This window comes from Schistocerca nitens, chromosome 7, assembly GCF_023898315.1.
Source record: "Schistocerca nitens isolate TAMUIC-IGC-003100 chromosome 7, iqSchNite1.1, whole genome shotgun sequence".
Taxonomy (NCBI): domain Eukaryota; kingdom Metazoa; phylum Arthropoda; class Insecta; order Orthoptera; family Acrididae; genus Schistocerca; species Schistocerca nitens.
Window position 1 is genome coordinate 106,226,488 of NC_064620.1, and position 23,359 is coordinate 106,249,846.

General features: G+C 43.5%; 1 protein-coding gene across 1 annotated transcript in view; it reads right to left on the reverse strand.

The window, feature by feature from the left end:
* LOC126195301 (inactive dipeptidyl peptidase 10-like) overlaps nt 1–23,359 on the reverse strand; it is a 358,542-nt gene that overhangs the window by 263,406 nt on the left and 71,777 nt on the right. The window contains exon 2 of the mRNA XM_049933856.1: nt 9,530–9,743. Coding sequence (XP_049789813.1) covers nt 9,530–9,743 — 214 coding nt within the window. The remainder of the gene's footprint in view (nt 1–9,529; nt 9,744–23,359) is intronic.

Here is a 23,359-nt window from a genome sequence, read left to right on the forward strand (position 1 = left end):
TGTGAAACACATGTCATCGTACGAGGAGCGTTCGATATCTAATGTTACAGAGTTTTTTCTCACCAAATTTCGGTTGAAAAATGCGGAATTTGTTGTGGGACATCTTCTTCGGCCCCTACAGTTTCATGAGGTTTCGGTAGGTGGTGGTCTTATACGTAGCCTTCGAAATGGCGTCTGTAATGGAGATGCGTTCGAAGCAAAGAAATGTCACTGAATTTCTTTTGCGAGAAATCAGAGGATCTCATGTATTCATAGGAGCTTTCAGAATGTCTACGGAGACTTGGTAAGAGAAAAATACTATGGTGATTCGCTGGGCGAGGTGTCTGTCATTACTGCAAGAGGGTCCGATATCCTTCATGCCGGCCGTCCGCACACAGCGGCGACTCCTTTGATGTTGGAAAGTGCGTGCACTCTCTTCAGAGATGATGGACGGATCACCATCCAACATCTCACTGCATAGCTGGACGCCTCTGTTGGTAGTGCTGACACACTCGCCCACCGGTCGGGGAACTAAGAGGTGTGTGGCAGCTGGGTTCCTCGCCTTCCTACTTCCATTTGTTTGGCCTAATGAAGGATGGTCCACAGGAAGCAGTACATGGAAGATGAAGAGGTTACCGATGCAGCAAGACGTTGGCTGCGGTGTCGGGCAGTAGAGTTACAGGCCGTCCCAGTAAGGTGCCATAAGTCCGTCACATTGAACAGAGATTGTGTTGAAAAATAGTGTTTTGTATCCAAAACAGTGGGGAATTGTACTGGCGTAGGCTGTCACCAGCACATCGGTCGCCAAAGATGTAGCAAGAAGATCGATAACAGGCGCTGGATCAAGCACACCTATCAGGAGAGAGGCCAAAGACAGACTCGCAAACTAGACCCCGCCAACACCCTCTCGGCCACAAGTACACTACTGGCCATTAAAACTGCTACACCAAGAAGAAATGCAGATGATAAACGGGTATTCATTGGACAAATATATTGTACCAGAACTGACATGTGATTACATTTTCACGCAATTTGGGTGCATATACCCTGAGAAATCAGTACCCAGAACAACCACTTCTGGCCGTAATAACGGCCTTGATACGCCTGGGCATTGAGTCAAACAGAACTAGGATGGCGTGTACAGGTACAGCTGCCCATGAAGCTTCAACACGATACCACAGTTCATCAAGAGTAGTGACTGGCGTATTGTGACGAGCCAGTTGCTCGGCCACCATTGACCAGACGTTTTCAATTGGTGAGAGATCTGGAGAATGTGCTGGCCAGGGCAGCAGTCGAACATTTTCTCTATCCAGAAAGGCCCGTACAGGACCTGCAACATGCGGTCGTGCATTATCCTGCTGAAATGTAGGGTTTCGCAGGGATCGAATGAAGGGTAGAGCCACGGGTCGTAAAACATCTGAAATGTAACGTCCACTGTTCAAAGTGCCGTCAATGCGAACAAACGGTGACCGAGACGTGTAACCAATGGCACCCCATGCCATCACGCCGAGTGATACTCCAGTATGTCGATGACCAATACACGCTACCAATGTGCGTTCACCGCGATGTCGCCAAACACGGATGCGACTATCATGATGCTGTAAACAGAACCTGGATTCATCCGAAAAAATGACATTTTGCCATTAGTGCACCCAGGTTCGTCGTTGAGTACACCATCGCAGGCGCTCCTGTCTGTGATGCAACGTCAAGGGTAACCGCAGCCATGGTCTCCGAGCTGATAGTCCATGCTGCTGGAAACGTCGTCGAACTGTTCGTGCAGATGGTTGTTGTCTTGCAAACGTCCCCATCTGTCGCCTCAGGGATCGAGACGTGGCTGCATGATGCGTTACAGCCATGCAGATAAGATGCCTGTCATCTCGACTGTTAGTGATACGAGGCCGTTGGGATCCAGCACGACGTTCCGTATTACCCTCCTGAACCCACCGATTCCATATTCTGCTAACAGTCATTGGATCTCGACGAATGCGAGAAGCAATGTCGCGATACGATAAACCGCAATCGCGATAGGGTACAATCCGACCTTTATCAAAGTCGGAAACGTGATGGTACGCATTTCTCCTCCTTACACGAGGTATCACAACAACGTTTCACCGGGCAATGCCGGTCAACTGCTGTTTGTGTATGAGAAATGGGTTGGAAACTTTCCTCATGTCAGCACGTTGTAGGTGTCACCACCGGCGCCAACCTTGTGTGAATGCTCTGAAAAGCTAATCATTTGCATATTACAGCATCTTGTTACTGTCGGAAATATTTCGCGTCTGTAGCACGTCATCTTCGTGGTGTAGCAATTTTAATGGCCAGTAATGTATTTAGATCCTCGCCGCTGACCGGAGGACTCAGTCTGTCTCAGTTTCAGTCATTAGCTCAGTCTGAGTGTCAGTCACTTGCTCAGTCTCACTCTCGTTAGTAGCTCAGTCACTGGCGCACACCATGCATCCTTATTTGGCGTTTGTAAAAAAAAAAAAAAAAGAGTGTGTGAAATCTTATGGGACTTAACTGCTAAGGTCATCAGTCCCTAAGCTTACACACTACTTAACCTAAATTATCCTAAGAACGAACACACACACCCATGCCCGAGAGAGGACTCGAATCTCCGCCGGGACCAGCCGCACAGTCCATGACTGCAGCGCCTCTGACCGCTCGGCTAATCCCGCGCGGCTGGTGATTGTCATTAATTGCTTAGGAGGATTTGTACTTCAGCAGCAGTGAGTCTAACGTGGATTATTAGTGAAGAGCTTGTACCACAACTCATGGATTCTTAAAGTTAAGTGGCCTCCTGTTAATGTAAATGTTTTGTAGAAAGAGGATACTGGCCACCAAACTGCATCCTTTCCCTTGCATCCATGGTACAACACTACAGTGCCGACGAGAATACAACGGGAGTAGTATGGCGTATTGGAATCCTGAATTAAGCCAATCTGTTTTCAGCAAAAAGTGCTGTATTGCTTATTGAAGGCCCCCCGTATCTGGGAGAAATTTATTCCATTCTTAACGTTTATGAGGGCTCTCGATAAATAATTGTTCTTACAGTAGGTTTCGAAAAGGTGGAATTGAATAGCTTGGGACAAGATTTCAGGGCAGGCAACTTGCCAGTGATATGCTCACTTCGAAATAATGGGTATAAAGCACAAGTGGATCAGTTTCTACACATCAATCATCATAAGTGACTTGCACAAGCAAGTGGGCGAAATGATTTTGAGCTCGGTTCCATTGTAATGTATACACTGAGACCAGAGGTCGTCACTTTGACCTTTTTTTTGTCTTCAAGTCTTCTGACTGGTTTGCTGCGGTCCACTACGAATTCCTTTCTTGTACCACCCTCTTCATCTCAGCGTAACACTTGCAACCCTTTGTTGTCAATTATTGATAGATATATTCCAATTTCTGTCTTCCCCTACAATTTTACCCTCTACAGCTCCCTCTAGTACCATGGAAGCTGTTCCCTGACGTAAAACATGCCCTATCATTCCGTTCGTTCTTCTTGTTACTGCTTTCCATATTTTCCTTTCTAAGCCGATTCTGCAGACAACCTCCTCATTCCTGCTCTTATCTGTCCACTTAATTTTCAACATCCTTCTATGGCACCAGTATACAAATGCTTTGATCCTCTTCTTTTCCGGTTTTCCCACAGTTCATGATTCACTACCACGCAGTGGTGTGCCGGCCCAGGTTTTATGTTATCAGGCCATAGCGAACTGAATCAAGATACCAATATGGAAATTATGACCCACCAGCTGTCCGAATGTGTGAGTTATCTAATTTCAGCAACATGTTTCCGGAAGACTTTACGCAGTTATCATGTTCCATAAACAAGGACACAATACGTATGATTATTTCGCATTATTTCACTTATTAACATGCACATATTTGGTATATGTTTACATTGTCCTTGTGGTATTACATGTCTTAAAAATATTACGCCATTGGGCACAGAAGGAAACACGCTTTCAGCAAAAATGCATTGCTGTAGCAATTGTCATTAATGGTGGCGTCTGATACTCTCAGGGAACTCAGTTCAAAAAATGGCTCTAAGCACTATGGGACTTAATATCTGAGGTCATCATTCCTCTAGACTTAGAACTACTTAAACCTAACTAACCTAAGTATATCACACACATCCATGTCCGAGGCAGGATTCGAACCTGCGTCCGTAGCAGCAGCGCATTTCCGGACTGAAGCGCCTAGAAACTCTTGGCCACAGCGGCCGGCTAGTCCATTATGACAACATAAAATGCAAGTAGTAGGACGTACCATTTACGCAATTTTGTGAAAAGCGCAACACAAGCTTCACGCGTCAATGTTGCATCGGTGCTTTGCATACCTTGAGCACGAGCTGGCGGCGGGCCTCTGGCTCAAGGTCCGTAATCGGTGGATCGCTGGGTCGAGTCCCGATCATTTTTTAAAATCTATGTTCTTTTCGACGCTAGTCATATTATTTCTTACATGTTATATTTGAAACGTAATATGATGAAAAACACGTGTATTTGCATGAAGTTTTATTGAATTTCCAATTTTATTTGGATGTTCAGTAAATTTTATTCTTACAGCAGTTACTATGCAACTTTTATTTTTATAGGCAAGTTAAAAATTTTATCAAGCGCCTTCGAACTTATTCAGATTTGATTGACAGCGAACGAGAGACTGCTTGTCTTGAAGATGCTCCTAACATATACTCAAACGTTCATCGCCAATTTTCGGCAACGATATTTACGAAGGCCGGCCGGAGTGGCCGGCGGTTCTAGGCGCTACAGTCTGCAACCACGAGACCGCTACGGTCGCAGGTTCGAATCCTGCCTCGGGCATGGATGTGTGTGATGTCCTTAGGTTAGTTAGGTTTAAGTAATTCTAAGTTCTAGGGGACTGAAGACCTCAGTAGTTAAGTCCCATAGTGCTCAGAGCCGTTTTTGATATTTAGGAAAATGTTGCGTTACGTATGGTTTTTATCCAAATTGTTGGAAGAATGAGAATTTTTTCAAAATGTCAACGAGCTTTGTTTTTCCTTAGAAACTCTCAAGATTCCTCGTGCATGCGGGAAAATTGCGCTCATTCGATGTAGTAGATGCCGTTATAATTTGTGTTTTCCTTGTCTGTATGAAAAATATCATACCGCAATTCGTGATGTCCAAAGCACAGCCGACGATTAATTGTGCATTACTCCCATGATCTGGCTTGTAGCAACTTATTGTATTAATGAATAAAGTTGTTTGCATCTTTATTTATCGAAATTAGAATTATATATTAATACTTCAGCTGCTGACGGGCGTTGATATATATCAACGGGGACAGGTGAAAATGAGTGCCCCGACCGGGACTCGAAGCCGGGATCTGCTGCTCACATGGCAGACGCTCTATCCATCTCAGCCACCGAAGGCACAGAGGATAGTGTGACTGCAGGGACTATCTCGCGCACGCCTCCCGCGAGACCCACATTCTCGCCTTAGTTCGGGTAATATGTGTGCATCCGCACAGAAGGTCATGACCATTATTGCCAGAACTATATACTTATATGGATATGGTGTCTGTTCTTTCGGACATGTCCGAAAGGCCAGACACCATATGCATATAAGTATATTTATTTATCGAAGTTTGACTTGGGCTTTTCAGGTCCGTCCCTAAATAAAAAATGTATGAAATAATTTGACTAGTGTTGAAAAAATAAATTAAAAAATCGTGAACGGGACTCGATCTAATAATCCACCGGTTACGGAACGTGAATGCTAAGCACTTGACCGCCGCTATGTCGTGCTCTGGGTCACAAGGCAGCGGTGCAGCACTGACGGCTTAAACTTCTCTTGCGATGTTATCGAAGCTGCCCAAGTAGTACGCCTTACTACCTGCACATTATATTGTTCTAATTGACTACAAAAATGTACAAAGTTTGAAGCAAATCCGTGACCCGAACGTAGTGGCCTCCTCTTATTAGTAAGCTGTTTGCATCTGTTGTCTTGTGAACTTGCGTGTCGAGTCTTTCGTTTTGGCCACGGCGCAGGATGTTGGGTGGTCGTTGTGGACAGCGAGTGCTGGGCCATATCCTCCCTTTTCTCAACTTGATTATATTGTTTGTTTTAATTAGTACACCAGTGGTTGCTGACCTTGTGTTTGTAATAGTTGTTTTGTTTGTGTAGTAGCTGAGCCACGGCGCTCGTTACTGGCGCGCCAGTCTCTTGGATGTCTATTATCGATTCTTCGATGTTTCTTATCTTTGCTTGTCTTCTTGTTTTCCGCATTTGCGGGGCGAGTGGCAGTTGACATTTGCTCGGGCTACCTGCTGAGACGCCGCGAGGTACGAGGTGGAAGCAACCACGTATATGTGGAGTTGGTTGTACGCGGTCTGCCGGTTCAGCATGGAGGATATGCGTTGGCTGCCTGCCTATCTGCTCTCCTGATTTTGCTCGCCGTGCCTTGCGACCGCCTAGCTTGGGTTGCTGCCTGGTGTATCCTACGCGAGCCATACCGGACGTCCAGCAGAAGCCAGCAGAAGTTAAGCAGCCTTGTGTTTCTTTAAAGAAAAGGAGCAAATGTATAAGACCTTTTTGTGACCAATTTTGGTGGCCTCTTAAGTGTGGCCTTCGCGTTTACACTGCCTTTGGGGAGAGCTAATTCTTTTAAATTTATATAGTTGGGGTTCCCTGTCCTTTATAATCTTTTGGGGGTTTTATTTGAATTTTTTCTTTGGGGTCCCTTCCTTGTGCTTGGTTAAATGTTTACTTGTATAACGGGAAGTGACTCCTGGTTAAAACTTGGAGAAGGTGTTTGATGTTACTGCCGCTTCCGGCATTTGTCTTTTCAATTAAGTGCTGTCACCCCTTCGAGCGACCTGGTGTCACTCCTCGTTAATTAATGCTGGTTTATGTGTACTTAATTTTGAATTGGCCATTTGAATTAATATTTTGGAGCGCAGTATAGCGCTAAGGCAACCTCATTGTATACCACCTTGTGCCCCGGTCTAGTACTTTAATTTTCAGTGGCACGAGTTAGCTCCACTACCTGTTTTACTGATGTGCTCCCTTCAAAATCTTGTGTTGTATAAGTTTGCTCCATGTTTGTCTGGGAACACAGAGATGAGCTTTAGTGTGACTTCAGTGCTAGTCAGTTAATGGAATCTTCGCCGGCCGAAGTGGCCGTGCGGTTAAAGGCGCTGCAGTCTGGAACCGCAAGACCGCTACGGTCGCAGGTTCGAATCCTGCCTCGGGCATGGGTGTTTGTGATGTCCTTAGGTTAGTTCGGTTTAACTAGTTCTAAGTTCTAGGGGACTAATGACCTCAGCAGTTGAGTCCCATAGTGCTCAGAGCCATTTGAACCATTTTTTTTTTTTGAATCTTCATTTTGGCTTGGCTTCCACTGAAGAGTTTCAGTGGAGCGTAGTGTGTTTGATTTGTTATTCATTTAATTACTATGAGTTTGTTTATTTAATGGGGAGCAAGACATTTAAAAACTGTTGGTATTAACTCCCCTAGTTGCAGGGTGTTGCTAATTCGTTCCAAATGGCCTACCACTTATTCAATGGCAAGGCTGTTGATTAGTTGGTTACTGTGAGTACAAATTCGCGCTCTTTATTTGTTACCGAAATTGTTGAAATGTCTGTGTCGTGATTCAATCACTAGCTACGTGTTTGAGCTAAATTGATATAAACCTTACACTGCCTCCTTAAAATTTGTTGCCAGCAGAAACCCTTAATACAACTAAGTTTTGTCACTACTTATGTCAACCTTTACTGGGAGCAATACTTCATGTAGTTAAATTTTGTCTTAAAATGTGTATTTCTCTGATGTAATAAACGAGTGATAAAAGAAAAAAGCAAAGGGGCCTGGTCCTTCCCATTGTGTCCGGTTTGTAACACGTATCAGTAGCAATCTGGTGCTTGTCACTCCCTCTTTTGTGGTGGGGTATGCGGTTGGCCTAGAGGATGAGTTGGAGCTGTGAAATTGAATTTGGTGGCACAAATGATTTCTGGGCCGTCCTGCTGCTCACAACAGTGCGGAACACGCGCAATTCTCAACGTGTGGTGGTGAGTTCGCTGAGCAGCATCAAGACGAGGCTTGCTAGAGCGGTATGATACAGCGGTTGGGTAATCTACAGTACCGGACCGAAGTAGCGAATCCAGGTGATCCAGCGGCGGGCTGGTTGTGGAGCGGCGCTGGGGCGTTTGTTTTGCGTCGGCGTGGCTGGCCTAGGAAGACGCAGCGGGTCGCAGTTGGACGCAGCGTGTGTGGACGTTTGTTGACTGCCTCAGAGAAAAACATACGTGGATCGGCGAGCAGCATGGGAACAATCGCAATGAAGTGCAATTGCCATTGCGGGTCGTGGTCAGATACCATCGAGCTAACGAGCGTGTCTTTCTGCTAGCGTCCAGAACAAGATGGCAGCTCGTAGTCAGGGAGAAAGTACAGTGGAGAGTCTGTTTTCGTTGATACAGGGCAGAGGATAAAGTGACGTGTGCTTTTGCATACCGTATTTGGTACTGGTAAACATTGGTAGTAGTTAGAGTTTGGTCATCTAGCTTACTATGCTGCGGAGTGTGGCAGGACAGGTGGATTTGCCTTGAATGAGTGCGCGGCGAGACGTTGAGGAATCTGACTACACCAAAACTGTTATTAAGTGTATTTCCACGGCGTGTCATATAGTGTACCATTTTGATAGTGAGTTTGAAAAAAAACGGCGAGACTGCTGTACTACGATTGTGTACTAGCGATACATAAGTTAAGGTGCGACATGAAGTCGCGCAGGGGGCCTGCTACCACAACGTAAACTTAAGGAGGCTTTATGCCACTGCTAAATAGATCATTAGAATAACTGTTCACTTACTGCTCAAAAATAGTTATCTACTGACGTGTTTCGAGCACAGCCCATCATCAGAACATCAAAAAGGTAATTCTTCATTCAGAGTGCGGAGTCACTTGTATGAGCCGTCAGCATCAGAACTCACACTTACGTTGTAGCACCACCTCTTGAGCCGGCCGGTGTGGCCGAGCGGTTCTAGGCGCTTCAGTCTGGAACCGCGCGACCGCTACGGTCGAAGGTTCGAATCCTGCCTCGGGCATGGATGTATGTGATGTCCTTAGGTTAGTTAGGTTTAAGTAGTTCTAAGTTCTAGGGGACTAATGACCTCAGATGTTAAGTCCCATAGTGCTCAGAGCCATCTGAACCATTTGAACCCGCCTCTTGTCACCTGCTCTTTTCTAGCGAGTCAGCGTATAATCTGGCGAGCCGCAACAGCTAGCCAAGAGTCACATCTGCAGTGACGAGCAGCTGCCTCGTAGAAACACTGTTTACTTTAGACAGTACCACGGACGCAACGTCCGGGAACTTTCCAGCAAGATTAGATAAATTACAGCTCACCCAGAAGCATTTATGAAGTCGTTGCTAGCTTGTTCCAAATGTGAGTGGAGCTGGAAGAAGCACTAATAACTGGCACAGCGTAAAGTACCATACGGCATTTACTTGACAGCGGTTTGCAGGGCACAGACGTAGAAACCCCCGCCTACGGAAAATCTGCTTCGTGGGCAGCAGTAGGAACTGGCATGCTCACCAGAGACCCAGGAGCCGTTGAAGGGCGGGGCCCTTAGGCGCGGCCCCAGGACGTCGTCCAGCGTGAGCTTGGCGCCGCGCACCCTGGGGCCCTCGTCTGGCGGCGACAGCATGGCGATGGAGAGCGCGATCATGGCCAGCACCAGCACGATCACGAGCAGCGCGATCAGGATGCCACGCCAGTTGCGCTCGTTCGGGCCCGACGACACCAGCTCCTGCAACACAACGTGCCATCCGTCATCAGATTCAAGCGACCAGCAGTAGTGTGTATATATCAGCTGAGCAAATCAACGTTGCCCAGGTATACAATTATTTCAGTCTTCTATTAGTCCATCTCCTCCTAGCCCCGCTCTCACTGTTCATCTCATTCTTCAGTCCCTCTCGGTCCATGTCCTCCATCCCCTCTCTCCGTCCACCTCCTCCACCTTCCTCCTCTTCTCTCTCTCCATCTCTTCATCTCCTCCTGCCCCCCACTCTTACCATCTCCTTCTACCCGCTCTGTCCATCTAACCCTACCCCGTCGGTCGATCGACTCCCTCTCCTTCTGTCCATCTCATTCTCCCCCTCTCATTCCATTTTCTCCTTCCCCCTCTTGAGAATCTCCTCCTCCCACACTCTACGTACCTCCTCCTCACCCTTCTCTCTGTTCATTGCCTCCTTCCCCTTCCATTTCCTCAGCTTCCCTTTCTCTGCCCATTTCCTCCTGCCCCCTCTCTGTTCATCTCCTCTCCCCCTCTCTTTACCTCTCTCTTCTTCCCCTGTCTCTGTCCATTTCCTTTATCTGTCCCTCTCTTCCTCTCCCTCCTGTCCATTTCCCCCCTCCCCCCCTCTCTCTCTCTCTCTCTGTTCCCTCCTCCCCCTATTCGTATCCAGCTCCTCCTTCCATCTCGCTGTTGTTCGTCTCCTCCTCCTCATCCCACAGTATTTCTTTCTAGATCGTAACTAATTTTTTTACCAAATTTGGATGAAATCGTTCCAGGGGTTTAGGATGAACTTTTTACCTGTGGCTTTGCTCCCGTATGCATATGTCAAAACATATTTCACATATTTTTAACATACAGGGTGATTCAAAAAGAATACCACAACTTTAAAAATGTGTATTTAATGAAAGAAACATAATATAACCTTCTGTTATACATCATTACAAAGAGTATTTAAAAAGGTTTTTTTTTCACTCAAAAACAAGTTCAGAGATGTTCAATATGGCCCCCTCCAGACACTCGAGCAATATCAACCCGATACTCCAACTCGTTCCACACTCTCTGTAACATATCAGGCGTAACAGTTTGGATAGCTGCTGTTATTTCTCGTTTCAAATCATCAATGGTGGCTTGGAGAGGTGGCCGAAACACCATATCCTTAACATACCCTCATAAGAAAAAATCGCAGGGGGTAAGATCAGGGCTTCTTGGAGGCCAGTGTTGAAGTGCTCTGTCACGGGCTGCCTGGCGGCCGATCCATCGCCTCGGGTAGTTGAACCTGTGGTGTCACCGCCAGACACCACACTTGCTAGGTGGTAGCTTTAAATCGGCCGCAGTCCATTAGTACATGTCGGACCCGCGTGTCGCCACTGTCAGGATCGCAGACCGAGCGCCACCACACGGCAGGTCTCGAGAGACGTACTAGCACTCGCCCCAGTTGTACGGACGACATTGCTAGCGACTACACGTACGAAGCCTTTCTCTCATTTGCCGAGAGACAGTTAGAATAGCCTTCAGCTAAGTCAATGGCTACGACCTAGCAAGGCGCCATTAACCATATCTGGAGAGAGTCTCACTTGTATTATCAAGAGCAATGTACAACATGAAATTAAAGTTAAGTATACGAGAAGCTCCGTTCTTTTCTTTATAGCTTTCATCACGTATCCTGTTTCAGACTTCACGCCAGTCGGCGTGTGTGTACGTGTGCCTTTCGGCTACCCGTCACTGTGGACTGGCTGCCTTGTCAGTCCACTACAGAACCAATTACAGACGATAAGGTTTCATAACTAACCTTTTTCGTAGGACTCTCCATACAGTTGATTGTGGAATTTGCAGCTCTCTGCTAGCTCTGCGAGTCGATTTTCCTGGGCTGCGAACAAATGCTTGCTGGATGCGTGCTACATTTTCATCACTCGTTCTCGGCCGTCCAGAACTTTTCCCTTTGCACAAACACCCATTCTCTGTAAACTGTTTATACCAACGTTTAATACACCACCTATCAGGAGGTTTAACACCATACTTCGTTCGAAATGCACGCTGAACAACTGTCGTCGATTCACTTCTGCCGTACTCAGTAACACAAAAAGCTTTCTGTTGAACGGTCGCCATCTTAGCATCAACTGACGCTGACGCCTAGTCAACAGCGCCTCAAGCGAACAAATGTACAACTAAATGAAACTTTATAGCTCCCTTAATTCGCCGACAGATAGTGCTTAGCTCTGCCTTTTGTCGTTGCAGAGTTTTAAATTCCTAAAGTTGTGGTATTCTTTTTGAATCACCCTGTATTTCACGCGTATTAGTTCACATATTTCACCTCTATCTCTAGCGAATTCCACCCTACAGTTTCATTTTCGTCAGAACATCTAAAAAGTGGACGAAAAGTATGAACACGGAAAATCAACGATGTGCTAGCAGACGTCATTTCCTTTTGTTAGCGAGAAAGCAGCCGAAAAATCACCGTAAGTACAAATCAACCTATTCTTAATTAACTGTTTTTCGAGCTAAAAAGCAAATCAAAATGTAAATAAACTTAATCACAGACCACTGATGATGCTTTACCTCAATAACGAGAAACGCGTCTGGTGAAAAAATCAGTTTGTAGTTGCAACGACGGATCGAAAATACCTTCATGGATTTTTTTTCGTGTGATATAGTTTCAAATTAACAATTTTCGGATTTTTTTTCCTTTGGTTACACTTTGAAACCTTTCTTCTTACCATATTTCATAATTCTATTTCAAATGGAAGTACCCTATAAATTTTGATGAATGAGTTTGCATGTATCAAAACATGTGACATAAATGGCCTTTTCTTTTTATTGCATTGACTTAGACGAATAAATTTTTTACACTGCCAAGGCCCAGTATGCCTTAGAATGTGGCATAAATTTCAACTTGATACGTCTACCAGTTTATGGGAAACAGGACAGACAGAAAGACAGGTAACAAGTGATATTATAAGGGCTCCAGTTTTACCGAATGAGATAAGGAAGCCTTAAAACGTAATACTTGCCATTAAAATTGCAACAGGGCAAGCAAAAAACGCCAGATTTCCGAGAAGTGTACTTATTCTGAGTGAGTCAGGAGGGGTGATAGTGATCCTGAGCAAAAAGCTTCAGGTGGACATCATCAAATTGTTCGACACACCTTCCGCTACACTACTGTGATAAGTTTTAAACAATGATAACGTTCGAATAACGTAGAAAATAAATAACTAGGTATATTAATTGTATTTTATCCCGGAAACCGTTCGTAACAGGGCATATGTCCATATGAAGTTTTTTGGTCATAACCACCAATACTATCAGCCCTCAAAGCATGTACCTTTCCTCCGCACTCACCCTGTATGACTGGATATACAAATGATTACCATACCATGATACCACAACAAGTACTCAGCAGCAACGCTATCTACATTCTTATACAATGAATGATTACACACCGGGTTTTTCAATGAGAAATCGTCTGTTAATATTCGTTGCTTGTGAGAAGATGATGTTATGCCTCGTTTAAAAAGGAAAAATGTGTACCAGTACATATCGGAAGTTGTCAGCGGCAGAATCGTAGCCTATGCATTTTGTCGTTCTGCGATATTGCTGCTCACTTCGGTTGGAATCCCACGACTGTAATTGCTAGTATTAGTCCTGGTGGGCTAATACTCAACGGCATGTAGCGTCTCAGACTTGTAAGACTAGCGCCCGAGAGAACAGACATATTGTTGACTCGGCTGCGCAGGGTCGTACAGCCACATCACGCAGACTGAGTCATGAAATTGACTTGTTTTTGCAGAAAGACAGGTATCTACATGGACTGTAAGGTACGGTGGCCGTTGGTACAGTTTCCCTTGACCAGACAGCAGAGAGAGCAGCACCAACAGTGGTGCACCCAATGACAGCAATAGACAGAGGACTTAGCCGTCGTCTTTCAGAAGTGTCCCAGTTCTGGGTACAGCATTACAGGGGACACTGTTGGTAGAGCTTAGGTTCATCTGGGCGGTCAGTTGCTCAAACGCCGTTTGTTACTCCTGTCTTCTATGGCCTGTGGTGTACCTTAGTTACCTAGTGCTGACACCTTCCATCTGCGAGTGTCTACTGCACGTTGACGTCGAATATAGGCGGTGGTCACATTAAAAGTAGATAATGTAGTTAGGCCAGTGGCTGCACCCAATTTTGGAGTTCTATAGGAAGTTAAGTTTCAACAAGATAACGCAAGATAGAATGTTGCCTCTTCTACTGAACAAGTGCTTATAGCTCTTAAGATATGCACTTTAGAGGCCATGTCTGTTGTTCATTTTTTCTTGTTTTTGTCCATATTATCTTCTTTCAGAATATGGAAAGCAAGGGGCTTGCAGTAAAAGAAATGTGTTTCACAATATAGAAGGTGAACAAGTGCTACTAGTTTTAAAGATATGCATGTTGGAAACCATATTTATTAGACATTTTTTCTTGTTTTGGTCCGTGCTAACACCTTCGCAATTTTTTCGGTAGAGTTCTGGTTCACGCTGTACAGAAATGTAGACATCTGAGAACGAGTTCCGGGCTGAAAGCGTTTGTTACGTAAAAAATAAAAACCTTCTCATAGAATTTGGGTTGTTTGAGAAATCCCTCTACAGTCTTTAATAAGATAAAAATAAATCTAGAAAAATAATTCCGACTCTTAAGGTCACTGGTATAATTCTGGGCGTAAGTAGATGGTCATGAGCAATGTTTCTCTTGACTCAAACTCGACTACCACTGGAACATATGACGTCCATACCAAATCTGCCTAAAGGACGACACTGAAATATTGGAAACGTCCTGTAATTATGAACTGTTTAGAAAGCAAATTTCTCCAAACCGATAGTGACCTGTGTAAGAAAATCTTGTTCTATAGGAGGTATTTAGACGACATTTTCATAGTCTTCAGTGATAGTACAGAAGAAATTGCGGAGTTGGATGTTGCATAAAATTCATTGTATGCTAATACTACTTCTACGAGGGAACTGGATCGAAATATTTCTCGGCCTACGTGTAATGAGGGTAGGTTTGAGCCTTGCACACAACATCTTTCGCAAGCCAACAGCCTCATATAAGATCATTTCAGCAGATTCATGCCATCCGCGATGGCACAAGAGAGCATTTGTTAATTCAGTGTTCGAAAGACTCGCCAAATTTAATTAGATAAGGATGATAATAATGGAGAAATTGACACCATTATTCACATAGACAAGGCATACGGCTACAGGGAAAGTGATGTTAGGAAGGTGAAGTGTTCAGGAAAACAGAAAATAAATATACGGTTATAGGTAACAATACGAAAACTTATCTTTGGCATATCATGGCTCGCTATCTGAAAAAGTTGCAAATGCTTTTAGAAAACATAGCACAAAAGTGGATTACCGGACAAATAGGGAGCTAGGGCAACTACTGCCCCGTAGATTAGAGCCCACCTTAATTTTGTAATGCGAGAGTTTATAAGATTATATGCGAGTCATGCAGCTGCAACTATATCGGGCAGAACGGTAGAGAAATCAGAAAACGGTCTAGGGAACATCGCTACGCAGCCAGCAATAGCGCTTTGGGAGCACATACGTGTAACTGGGTGACCTCTTTTGATGCTAGTCAGTTGTAAGGATGAGCATTACTGCAAAGGGCATTTGATTCTAAAGCATTATGTCAGGGTGAAAAACACTAAATAAATTACTTTTTCTCTCTTAAGAACACCTGGGCAGGATGGGTTCTTCCTTGGCTCGGGTATGAGGTAGAATGAAACGGCATTTTTACATAAGATAACTTTTATTGAAAGTTTTGTACAATGGTTTCCTTACTGGATTGTTCTGGCTGGGAGAGCGGCAGCTGTGTCGTTTGCGAAGCCTTCTGCTGCGTGGGCGGCGGCATCTGATTACGCATGGTGGTGTATATCTCGTGTCATTGTTTCGCCCAGTTGACTGGAGACGCGCATCGTGAGGTGGGCCGTTTAATTATTGAGAACGAAGTCGTGCATCAGATGGTGATACCTTGGATGTGGCGTCCCAGCGTTTCTTTTCTCTAAGTGGCTACGTGTGTCAATGTTGTGCTTCGGCCAGCGGAGCGGCGCGGCGGGGGAAGGCCAGTGTCCCGGACTCGAACAATGGACTCCAGCTTGCCAGTCTTCGGCTGTCAGATCTGTATCACCAGCTCACAGGTGACTTTTGATGTGAGGCCGTCTCCTTCCCGTCCTCACGAGTCACCCGGGTACGTAAAAATCAGTCTTTAATACCTTCTAACTTCTGTCTTCTGGCGGCGAGACTGCTGCTTGCTACTCCATCACAGCAGCGGACTTGGTGCTTCTATGTACGATGTAGTCTCTTCCTGTATGATGGTCTTCAGCACCGACTGAACTGTACTGGAACTGAACTCGAACCGAAACTGAACTGAAAACTACTACTGTCGGGCCCACTGCGTCTCGCGTATTTATTTACTTCAGTTCACTGGAGGTGAACGACTTCACGGTCATTGCCTCTTCTGTCACGTTGAAAAGCTTCTCGAAGAATCTTCTTAACGTCGGTCATTGGCTCTTGGAATGTAGGCGAGGGCCTTTGATCACATGTGACAATTGAGAAACACATGAGCCAGTCGGGCGATGCCCTGACAGCTGAATCGACAGCTTCCGCTTATGTGGGGAGGGTGATGGCTTCTCTTGAACGTGCTGACTTACAACCGCTGGCCATTGCCACTGTTGCTCTGCCCGCTGTTTGCCAGTGTGTAACTCTTCTACACTAAACTAAGTTTTTCATTTATTTTCTAATTTCTACTTCACTTCACATTGATTTCACTAATTTATTTACCTATCTCAAGTACCACTCAACATACGCTAATAGAAATGGAAAATTCACTTACTGTGTTGGACGTAGAGAATGAGTGCTATATTTCAGATATATAATCAGAGTTAGAAATTTACATTAAAAACGATTCAGATCCTGAATCTTTTTATTAGTGAACTAACGACAAGTAACCGGACTTGGTTTTTCGGAATATTTGATAGACTGTTTATCGATCGAAATGAATTAAACAACCACCTCCCTGAGCCACCTCGGAAACATATGATTCAATTGAATGCCTTTTCAAACCCCTTTGTTGTTGCACCTGGAGTAGCTTCATAAAATAATAAACTAATTACAGTGACCCGATGTGAGAAATGTACTCCATTTCGCAAAGTAAGCAATCCATGGTGTTTTATGGATGAACTTAATATTTTTTTGGTCTTAGCTTAAAATACATACTTGTAAATTAGACAAACAAGTTATCGCCTGTATGTAGGAGTTTTCATAAAGGATTTTGAGAACTTACTTTTACGATTTTTTTTATGAAGAATATAGATAATTTTATTTTGTAAAGCTAATCAGCAAATTCCTTGTAAAAATTGTCAGTGATTCGGATTGTGGATCATTGCGAAAAGTCAGCTTTTGTATATGAATTTACGCTAGTGTGCATGTTTTTATGCGCCGTCTCGTCATATAAATCTTTGCTTGTCAATTATTAGGTTGTATACAGTTTTGTTATTTTCTAAGTTTGACAATGAAGGAAATTTCGATTTGTTTCGTATGCGATCAGCTCGTACTTCATGTTCCACTTTCCTCTGATCACGAATATACTATGGTCACGTCGTTCGAAAAAACAAAAGGCAATTACATGTCCAGATCACACCAGCAGACGACAGAAAAGTTATAGACCGTATGCAATTCGAATGGGGCACAGCGGCAAAGAAACAAATAATAAATGATTTTTTTCGCTTCGTAACACGGTAATGAGCACAGCAGCGCCGCAAAGTAATACATTGCATAGAATGACAAGAGGCACAAGCTGTACATGTTGTTGTTGTTGTTGTTGTTGTGGTCTTCAGTCGTGAGACTGGTTTGATGCAGCCCTCCATTCTACTATATCCTGTGCAAGCTTCTTCATCTCCCAGTACCTACTGCAACCCACATCCTTCTGAATCTGCTTAGTGTATTCATCTCTTGGTCTCCCTCTACGATTTTTACCCTCCACGCTGTCCTCCAGTACTAAATTGGTGATCCCTTGATGCCCCAGAACATGTCCTACCAACCGATCCCTTCTTTTTGTCAAGTTGTGCCACAAACTCCTTTTCTCCTCAATTCTATTCAATACCTCCTCATTAGTTATGTGATCTACCCATCTAATCTTCAGCATTCTTCTGTAGCACCACATTTCGAAAGGTTCTATTCTCTTCTTGTACAAACTATTTATCGTCTACTTCTCACTTCCATACATGGCTACACTCCATACAAATACTTTCAGAAACGACTTCCTAACACTTAAATCAATACTAGATGTTAACAAATTTCTCTTGTTCAGAAACCCTTTCGTTGCCATTGCCAGTCTACATTTTATATCCTCTCTACTTCGACCATTATCAGTTATTTTGTTCCCCAAGTAGCAAAACTCCTTTACTACTTTAAGTGTCTCATTTTCTAATCTAATTCCCTCAGCATCACCCGACTTAATTCGACTACATTCCATTATCCTTTTGTTGATGTTCATCTTATATCCTCCTTTCAAGACACTGTCCATTCCGTTCAAGCCGGCCGCTGTGGCCGAGCGGTTCTAGGCCCTTCAGTCCGGAACCGCGCTGCTGCTACGGTCGCAGGTTCGAATCCTGCCTCGGGCACGGATGTGTGTGATGTCCGAGGCAGGATTCGAACCTGCGAGCGTAGCAGTCGCGCGGTTCCGGACTGAGCGCCTTCACCGCGAGACCACCGCGGCCGGCTTAGTAATAACAATCTTCTTGATATTGGTCATACGTCTTGTGGATGGTATGCTAGACATCACTAAACGGTAAATGAAAACTCTCATCTTAGACGTATTTGTAAGAGTGCTCAAGGTTTTATGTTTATGCATGTATACGATCTGCCATTTGTAAAATGGGACGGTTATTCTAAAATAAAACTATGCAGTCGTACGAGTAACTGAAAATTCAGCCCAAGTTTCTATTTTCATTCGTGTGGAAGGCATAGTCTTGTGAAATGGATGAATCTTTTTGAAACAACTTGTACCTTGCAGTGGAACGACTACTGTGATTTATTAATTAGTATTGGTTGTGGGGAATAAACAGGGTGATTTAGGAGGAAAAGATAGCTGAGTGGTGGCCGGCACGGTAGCTCAGCGTGTTCGGTCAGAGGGTTAACTATAATAAAAAAAAATCGACTGAGTTAAAGGATCAATGATGAAGTTGAAGAAGCGTCATGGGACGTGCGCCCCGAAACGCGGTCAACGCGGCGGTCTGTCACGCCAAGGGGCCCGGGTTCGATTCCCGGCTGGGTCAGAGATTTTCTCCGCTCAGGGATTGGGTGTTGTGCTGTCCTCATTATCATTTCATCATCATCTGTGGAAGGCAACGGGAAACAACCGCTGGAATCACTTCCCTAGGCACTCATACGGTGGACCTCCGTGACGAGGCTTCCCCCATGACAAGACAAAGTTTTTAGGAGGAAAAATAATTCTTTTAGTTGTTAGTAGTAGATATTAATTATAATAATACATTCATACAGAACATTTTTCTGATTTTCAGCACATGACATGTTTATAATATAGAGTTGTCTTGCTATGATCATTCTATAGAAGTTGACAACGCTGCTCTGTGAGGTTTGAAATACTGGAGTTAATGCGGGACGTAAAGTGCATCTCCAGTTCACTTCTGGCTTGTATCGAGTCAAAATCGGATCTTGGGATCTCCATCTCACAACCACAACAGCAGCCACTCACAATTTTCTATTGTCGTACTGCTACGGATGGGGCTCACCACCGGGAAATCTGAAACTACAAGTGGACCGCCGAAGCCAGGAACTATTGTAGACAGTTACATAGAATGAGGCGACGCAGTAGATGTCGGTTGCAATGGATCTTGAGTCTCAGTACCTAGAACCTAGTACAGTCAGTAATAGACTAGATGTAACGTGGGTGAAGGCAAAAGTTTGGCAGTCGAACCGCAAGTGACAAATAAGGGCGCACAAAGCGTAACGATAACGTCAGTGTTGGAGAATGATGGATACAAGAATCAGAATTCGGTTACCAGTTAAAGTTCAGGACAGTACCGGTTAAATAATAGACTACGGTCCGCAAGTTGTCTATGTAGAAAGAATAAATATGAATATCGTGAAGGTGTACATGATGACGCTTGAAAAATTACTGCATCAAAAATGACAGAAATTTAAGGACAGATTAATAGTACAAAGCAAACAAGAAAGAAGAATATCTATGTGGCTGCAGCAAACAATATCGTGTTATAAACAGTAATTAGAGAGAGGGAGTATGAAGTATAAATTGAAAACCACATAGTCCACATTAGTGAATAGTCTACTACTTACACTGTTAGAGGAAATAGAACCACTGATAAAAGTGTCACTAAATCATTCTTCCATGATAACGTCAAAACTGAAGCAAAATTGTAAACTTGTATTTTGACATTTGATGGTCAGACACTCCCAAGACACAGAAGCTCAGTTAGACACAGTTTTTAATATGAGTTGAGTGAGCGTATCAAACATGCCCAAAAATGTTCCGGACTAGTAGAGGTATAGCTGTAAATAACAAAGCGTCACTGAATCGCGTTGAAGTATAGACTGCATTCCTAGTGTATTGTATGATATAGTCTGTTTCTTCCTGTTCACTCTCACCCGTTCTTGTTCTGTCCTGCCTTGTGGTCTGTAAAGTCTTAATGGGACGCGCGGGATCTAAGACGACTTTAAAACAGTGGCAACTTGCCAACTCGCATCGTGTGAACGGCCACAGTCACAGAAGCACCGCTAGTTTGCTGCATACCTCCACAAGTACGGTTGAGGTGCTATAAAACTATGTGAGTTCGAGGGTCAGATAGACTGTGCCCCTCAAAACGGACAGCCAAGTAAATTAATGAAAGAGAAATGCGATTAATTACAAGAAAGAGTATAACGGTAATTCTCAATTAAGGGCCCAAAATTGCAATCTAGCAGCTTCAAGAATGTTGTAAGCAAGTAAGTGGGTTGTCTGTTCGATGGATTATCACAGGAACAGGGTACGACGAAAGAGTGGCAAGGCAAAACCCATACATGAACAAAGTAAATCGAGACTAAAGATGATAACTGATCACGTTAACAAAAATTCGGGGAGGTGGAATGATTTTATATTTGCCGATGAGAAGAAGTTCAACGGCTTTCCAACAGACGGAATAAGTATGGTGTGCTGAAAGCCACTAGACGAGTTGCACAGTAAATATTTAATTTATATTATTGATTTGTTTTATTTATTTATTTGTTTGGTTTGATTAAGGTCATAGGGCCCTCTCTTTCATCGGACCATGGTTCACATATACAGTATCTGTTACATCATATTTACCTAAGAAAAAACAACTTTAATATGACAATTAGTGTTAAAAGGATTTAAGTGTCTAAAGTGGCAGTGTGAGTAAATTGTACTATGAACTAATAAAGTTAATATCAACTGTACTTTTACTGCCAGTTATATTGATAGTACTAATAATAATAAGACAATAATTATGACATTAATAACAATAATGACGATGGCAAATACAAGAAGAATTTATAGGCGTACAAGATAGATGTTTTATGATACAGTGAATTCAGGGAAAAGGAAATTAAAGGAGACTGCATCGGTTAAGAAAACTGGGAAACGAGGAAGATCAGGTAGGAAGAGGAATGTTCAAGGGTAATGAGTGCGTGCAGGGTCAATGGTAATGCTTATTGTTGTTCGAATAGCTATGTCATTACCTGCCTTCTGAATCTGGAGATTTCAATTAGTTGTCTAATATAATGCGGGTTGTTATTCCACAGTCTGGTTCCTGATACTGAGAAGGACTTCGAGAAAGTGGCTGAACGAAGGAGTGGGACGGAAAGGATTTCGCTCCGACGGTAACGGATGTTTCTGACGTGTTGTTTAGACATGAGCGTTAAGGTCGAAGAGAGATATGAGAAACAGTGTTCAATGATAAGGCAGTAAAGAAGACAGAGTGTATGGAAATTTCTGCACATGTCTACCCTCTGCCAGGATAGCTGTGCATACGATGGTGAAATGTGATCAAAGAGTCGAACATCAAAGGTATAACGAACATAGGCATTCACAACACATTCCAGGCTCCGTGAGCTGTCCTGTCTTGCAGGATTACATCGCTATAATCAATAACTGGAAGTATTGTCAAATCAAGAGGGAAAAGCTTTTTATATTTTTATAGGGCATGGTGAGACGTTGATGCCTTCTTGGACGTTGCATTTTCGTGCTCAATCCAATTTAGATTTTTTATTTCCATCTGTTATTACATATTTTTGTCCCATTTAGGTTAAAGGGGGCAGGTATCCCCGATATTTCGTTCTAATGAGCCTAGAATGACCAGCCAGTAGCGCTTGGGTTTTGGACTGGTTGAGCTTTAACCCTGTTCCCTGCGCCCATTTTGACAGTGCAAACAAGTCCGTATTGAGATTCTCGATGGCTGTCTTCAGGTTTATTAGTTTTGTGCTTAGATACAACTGAAGCTCATCAGCGTACATTTTGTATTTGCAGTAGGACAAAACTGATTACACAGCTTTTATGTAAATGAAGAGAGTATAGGACCTAACACTGAACCCTCGGGAACACTTGAGTCTACATCATTCCAGTGTGATTTTATGGTGCCGGATATGACGAATTGCTGGCGAGACGTCACGTATGAGCGAAACCATTGCGCTGCACTTGGCAAGAAAATTTACAACCTACTTTAAAACACGGCGTGGTGGGTGTTTTGCTATGGAGCTGTATTTCACCTTGGCGTGAAAGATGTTACATTCATTGACAGCACGTTAATCAAGTTTGGATTCCTCAACACCTTGCAACAAAGTATGAACATGAGTGAAGATAATATGAGGTTTAGATCTAGATTCAAATATTTCCCGAAACACACATCAAATCTTGTAAAAGAATGACTTCTTTAGAAATCTCGCCAAGTTATTTGGATATCACCTTTGTTACCAGACATTAACTCCGTTGACAATTTATCGGATAAACTCGACAGAAGATTGGAAGAATTACAGTCATCTCGAAAGATCTGCAAAAAACAGCTGAAGAAAGAATAGCACTAACTGAGTCTGAGTACACCGCAAAATCTTTTGGTAACAAACAAGAGAGCATGGAAGTTGTTATAAGGCGTATGGGACATGCTGCGAAGTATTTAGTTACAGTATTTTTCTTGCGTTCAAGGACAATTACCTTGTAACCGATATTAAAGACTCTACAGACTTAAGCTGTAAAATAGTATGTCAGAAAATACTGCCTTATCATGTTATGTAAGAAATTATATGACGCACTTTACATTTATCAAGAGAGATCATTCTTCATTTATTGAAACTGCATCTATTTCTGAAAAGTATGTGTTAAAATAAAATACTTGTTGCTAGAAATATTAAAATGGTGGAATTTTAATATCAACCGCTGTGCAAGTAGTTGTATGAAACAATGGAAAAAGTTCCTGTAATGTCGCTTATAAACTGTTAGAACTGTTTGAGATCCGGAAATTAAGGTTTTGCAAATTGTAGAGTACCACACATTGCAAAAAACATAACACAAAGGCTGGAATACGACCTACTTTTACAGATACATGAGATTGTGGCATGACATGTCGTCTCGGTCAGAGA